Source organism: Triturus cristatus, chromosome 9, assembly GCF_964204655.1.
Source record: "Triturus cristatus chromosome 9, aTriCri1.1, whole genome shotgun sequence".
Classification (NCBI taxonomy): Eukaryota; Metazoa; Chordata; class Amphibia; order Caudata; family Salamandridae; genus Triturus; species Triturus cristatus.
This window is the reverse complement of record NC_140592.1, coordinates 947,786,549-947,792,548: the sequence shown is the minus strand read 5'-3', so window position 1 is coordinate 947,792,548 and position 6,000 is coordinate 947,786,549. Positions and strand designations below refer to the sequence as shown.

General features: G+C 47.5%; 1 protein-coding gene across 2 annotated transcripts in view; it reads right to left on the bottom strand.

Moving 5' to 3' along the window:
* Positions 1-1,153: 1,153 nt before the first annotated feature.
* EFCAB11 (EF-hand calcium binding domain 11) overlaps positions 1,154-6,000 on the bottom strand; it is a 644,575-nt gene continuing 639,728 nt past the window's right edge. For both annotated transcript variants that reach the window (XM_085628048.1, XM_085628049.1), the window contains one exon: positions 1,154-1,465. In XM_085628048.1, coding sequence (XP_085484174.1) covers positions 1,384-1,465 — 82 coding nt within the window. In that variant the 3' untranslated portion in view covers positions 1,154-1,383. The remainder of the gene's footprint in view (positions 1,466-6,000) is intronic.

Genomic DNA, 6,000 nt, shown 5'->3' with positions numbered 1-6,000 from the left:
GATACACCCGCAACTTCGCCAGGGCTACAAATTACGTATAATGGCCCCATGCGTAATTATAACATTTCATAATGTAGCTGGTAACCTCTTAATAATCAAGTGACATTCGTGAAGATTGGGTATAAGTTTGGATTGTGAACAATCCGTGCCTGTTCAGCGGAGACCCATGCACAGTCATCAATTCTTAAAATTAAAACTACATTTCCATGAGTCGTTTCATGAATAATTTACATTTGTGATTGTAAAGCACAGCAGTAACGGATAATCGTAAGTGACAGCTGCACCTTGACATTCGAGTCAGGCCATCCGACCTGTCTTCTTATCTCAACCAAAGAAGTATGGTCTGCAGTGAAAATGAGTTACGGGTTCAAGGAGGGAGCGGGGTGAAATAAGAGCGCAAGTAGCTTGTTCATTGGATGCTGATGTGTCAGTGCTGTGTCTCAGTCGCACAAGTGATGTGTTTACAGATTACTTCTTCTCCTAATAAGGTTTGGTTAAACACAATGTGAAAATGCACATTTTTTATCACAAGCACATCGCCACCAGTTGAGATCATGAATACTGACGAGCGTTATATTAGATCAACAGAAACAAATGCCCTTAACATGTGAAGGTCTAAAAGGTTTGGCCTGGTGTGAAGTTGATCGTGGGGAGTGGGACTGGCTCCTTGCTAATACGATTACAGAGACTGATTTGAGAAAATATTCCTTGTCACAACACTGAAAAGGCACGCCACCAGAATAGAACTCAAACCTCGTTAAATAGCCACAGGCCGGATTTTGGCGACTGGCAACTCTAAGTCAAATTATAACTACACATCTTTTAAATTAATTTTTCTGAAGATTAAATACTATCATATGCGAAATTGCTTGGATCCCTGTTCTCGAATTACCGACTGAATAAAAACAAGTTAACAGCGGAATGCCTTGCTCACATTCTCTCAGTGCAGAATGCCTGCAGAGCCCCTGCACCCTATATCTGCTAAGCCAAGGCCTTTTAGTGCAGTCAAGCGATACTCGCAGGCCACCAACTGTTCACTAACAATATTTTGTAGCCCTGGGCCAGACCATCGGATCTCATATATTTTTTACTAACAAAGGAATGCATAATTTAAGCCTCAATTTGTAGAATAAGGCACATGGGGATTCTACTGTGATGCTGAAAACACTATTTATTTTCAAGGTAAACAACTTGACACTAAGCAGTATGGAAACATGAAAGTGGTACAAAATGATGCCTGATTATGGAGTGCAAGGCTCGGCTTCTAACAGCTCTCCTGCGCACACCAGGGCTCGTGGGGCAATGGACATCCTCAGATCTGCAAGGCTGCAGTGTGTATTTCGGAAACACAAGGCGCTCATCTTCAGCACAAGACGGCAAAGGTTATGCTTCTTCTTGTCCATAACTGATAGCGCACTCAAAATCTTTATAGCTGACGTGACCATCAGAATCTTGATCCACTTCCCTGTAAAAAGAAAGAAAAAGGTTACTTAGCTAGTTACCGTTTGCGTTCTCTCTTACTGATGCAATTTGTTAACAATCTTGCCACCTTCTAGCATAACCAGAAACCATGTGTTCGAATTATAAGCCCCATCAGGTGAGTGATCTCACAGTACATCTCAAAACCCAATCAGACATAATCAACCAAAGCAACATTCTAGAATGCTTATTCTTCGTGACTGTAAGAAATGTTGTCACTGGTTGAGGGAGTGGGGGGAAGGTGTAACCCTGCTCAAGCAGAAACAATTCTTCTCAGGATGGAGTCCCAAGCTAACCCTAAATGAGTCTGTGCTCAATCCTCGGGTAGCTTGGCACAAAACAGTCAGGCTTAACTCAGAGACAATGTGTAAAGTATGTGTGCAACACTTCAAACAGTAACACATTAAAAACAAACAACAAAAGGACCATACACCAGTTTAGAGTAATTTTCAATAAATAAATAAGAACAAAACGACATAAATCCAGTCAGTAGAACCGGAGATGTGCAGGTTTAAAGAGTTTAGTAAAAATAAAGCCAAAAAGCTCAAAGCATCAACTGTGGGTATCTGGTCGCCCCAGACCAGGACAAAGTCACAAGTTAAGGCCGACTGCGATGGAGCGTGGGCTGGCTACAGCGACCCACTTCGGCCCTCTTCACAAAGTACCTTAAATTTTGGTTTGCAGAAAATTGCGAAAGTCTGCGTTGGAGAAGCGTCACGCAGCCAGAGCGATGCATTGGTTCCGAGATGTGGCAAGACTGCGGTGCGTGGTTCTGAGTCATCGTTGAGGATCCTGTAGACGAGGGATTGTGATGTGGAGGTCGGCGTCGAGGATGAGTCGCACAGTCGGGGCGATGCATCGGTTCCCAAGACCTGAGATGCTGCGATGTGGAGTCCGGTATTGTTGAGGCTGCAGTCTATTAGGGATGCGAAAGCCTGAACCGAGGATGCATCACGCAGAGGCGGTTCCGATAGGAGATGGGCTGCGATGCGGGTCTTTGTAATGAAACCAATCCACGCAGAAACAGTGATGCGTTGGTTTGGCTGGATCCACAGAGGCTGGCAGAGGACTTTAGGCCAACTTCCAAGGGTCTATGACTGGGGTAGCACCACCTGGCAGGGTAGACTCATGGATGGCAAAGTCCAGGTGCTGGGTTCAAGGCTGTTGGAGCCTTCTGCCCCCGAGGCTCTTGTCAGGAGGCCAGCAACCTAGCCTTTGGAGTCACTTTGGGATCCTGGGTTCAACAGATACAGGTCCTGTTCTTCTCAATGAGGCAGGAGGGCAGCAGGCCAGCACAGCAGGGCAGCAAACCTTTAGAGTAGCCCTCCAGCAGAGTGGCAGTCCTTTCAGCAGCAGAGCAGTCCTTCATCCATTACACATGTAACAAAAAACACACACACTAAAAGGATTATGTCCCAAGGTAGAACTTGCAGTGACTAAGGAGTTTTTTAAAATCAGAATATAGGATAAAACAGCCTGGTATGGAAAACTGATCACATACTTGCTGTATTGAAGCCAATGGCATCATGAGCCTTAGAACAAAAGGGACCCTGTGCTAATTGCACTCTGTAGATAAAAAATGCTGCATTAGGTCGTGTAGGAAGGTGGATATCTGACTATGGTTACCCCCAACTTTTTGCCTAGTGTCTAGCTGGTTTTTCGACTTAGTTGGCCTGAGATCCTGCCATTCAGGGTCTCAGGCTGTCTGCTCTCTCTTTAAAATGGACTCCATGTACCCTAGGTACTTTCCCAATTGGTAAGGATCACCTTATTGGACCCTGTACAGTGTACCCTAGGTACCCAGGGCATAGGTGTACCCTAGGCCTCCCAGGGGCTGCAGCATGTATTATGCCACCCCTGGTCTGGCCTTCCAATCAGACACAACTGGCTGATCACTCAGCTGGGGCAAGGTCGTGTAATCACCCCTTGCTTAGATATAGTATGCCTATATCTACCCTTATATATAGACACATGTGTACCTATCAGTCACTCCTATGGCAGGCCTTAACAATCCTGGAGGCAGAGTGCTTGGTAACATGTGAGATGGTGCTCTAGCATGAGCTGAGCCTGTCTGCAGCTTTCGGAACCTTGTCCTTATAGCTGTTCTATGATATAGCCTACCATATACTCTTAAAGTGCCTTATAATCTTAAACGGTTATGGTAACTATGGTTTGGCTTTATCAAAACATGTCGTGTAAGGTGTCTAACACTTTGGAATAGTACCCCCATTCCATTTCTGGTGATGAGGATATTATTCCTCCCTTCTAGAGGGAGAGACATGTTAAAATCATACTTCAACTGTTAGCCTCTGACCAAAGCCTCAGCATCACAAAATGGATGCTGCTGCCACGACACAAGTCTGACCTCCTGCAGCTGGGAGTGATCCCAGCCAGGGAGGCCTGGACAATAGGTTTCCTGCTTGGGGAGGTGCTAGCACCTCCCCAGACAGCCTTTAGTGTATTGGGGCAGGGTGGGCTGAAAGGAATGAGACATGCCTGGGGCACACAAGGTGTTCCTTGCATAGTCCAGTTCAAACCGGCGCTGGGGCACTCCAGCCACAGCTCTGACGCGAAACTGGACAAAGGGAAGTGGGTGTAACCACCCCCTCCCAGGTCCCACCCATAAGGCGTGACCTAGCAGGTATCCCAGCCCCCCAGATTAGTATAAGAGTGGGAGTTGGGCCTCAAGACTTTAGATTATCCTGAACCTGCAAAACTGAACAGAAACTCTGGACCTTCGACATTCGACGAAAGAAGAAGACTGAAGAATCTCCCTTGTAGCCAAGGAGTGGCTACCCTGTGCAAACAGGCACCATCAAGAGACTACCCTTTGCTTTGCCCACGTTCTACGAGGAACCGACTGCAGAGCCTGACCAGAGCCTTGACTTCCAGACTTCTCCGACCCTGATCCACATCTACAGCAGAGCTGAGATCCGTGGAGGCGACGAGCGACGTGGGACCGGCTACCTGGAAAAAGTGGCTAGTAACTTAAAGCGCAGCTTCTGAGGCACCCTCGAAGTTGTGCACCGGGGATTGAGAAGCCCCAACCCCAAGCACCATCTGCACCGAAGATCAGCCCCCCACACTCCACGAGTCCTGCGTGGGGCCCTTCAGCATTTTCCTGCTTGCCGCGTCTGTCCGGTTGCTTGACCACTGGCTAGTGGCCTTTGTGACGACGCACCCTGAAATCTTCTGCGCTGGTTTGGCTCCTCCAGACTGGCTCCCGCTTCTCTGCAAAGAAGAAGCACCCCAGACCTTCCTGGTCTGCACCAGAAGCAAGTCCTTCGTTCTTCGTGGGTTCCGCTTGCCAAGGCTTGGTGAGTCCTAGTCCAACTTCGACGCCGCCGACAGCTAGAGCCTTCGTGGGACAGCTCGCCTCCTGGTCCTGGTCGTCCTCGACGCTTCCTGGTCCTCCTGGCTGCAGCGACAAGCTTCACCTTCACCTGCAATCTTCACGACATCGCCTGGTTCCTTCCTGGTTCCACGTGGTCACTGGCTAGTGACCTTGACTCTGTCCCTTCTGCTTGCAGGTTTCTTCTCTTCTTGATCCCAGCCTTGGGATCCACCGGACACTCTTCACTGACTGCCTGTCAGCATCTTTCTTCAGGCATCCATAGGAGTCGACGACGAAAACGACGCATCTTCACCCCTATGCACCCGCAGCCTGTGGGCTAGGTAACTTGGGTACTCCGGTGCTCATCAGGATAGTGACTATCCTAGTGTCTAGTTTTCAAGTCTCAACTTCCTAGCTACTCTGGAAGTGTCCTAAATCTACCGTTTTCTAAACTGTACTATTGCTATTGACTTTTACGCATTACGCGTGAGTGTTTCCACTCTGCACACGAATCCCGTGGGCCTCCCACTTCCTAACTAACGCTAGTGTAGTGTAGCCCCAGCGATTCCCTAGGCCTAGGCCTATTCTATTTCCGTGACAGTGGTTCTTATACCACTTACTTAGTATATGGTTTGCGTGGCCCCTAGGGCCTAACTGTATTACTTACCTGTGTGACTTAATGTATGCTTAAATAAGACTGTGTTGTACTTACCTCTAATCTCATAAAGAGTGCTGAGGGTTTGACTAGAATAAATACACTTTATTTTATATATATATCTGTTGTGGTGTCCTTTCATTTGGTATTCAAGGGATTACATATGGTATCACAGCTGGCTTCACATGCCATTCAGAGTTTAGCCTAAGACTGCTCTTGTCCATGCTACCACTAGGATAGCTGGTCTATAAGGTTGACTTTACAACCAATCACCATAAGGGTATTTGGACTGATATAAGGTGTACACTAGAACTAGTGACATCATACATCAGGCCAACTTCTCACAGGTCGGTGTCCAAATTCAATGGAAAATAGAACTGGCCTCTGTAGCGGCTATGCCGTACTCACATATACCAAGGTGCTGCCTCGCATTACCGCCCCACTCGCGGCTCCGTCGATGGGGTCATGTCGAGTGGAGCGCCTATTTATACTGTACTTATTTGCCCAAATTGTTCCCGCCACTGTCGGCGTG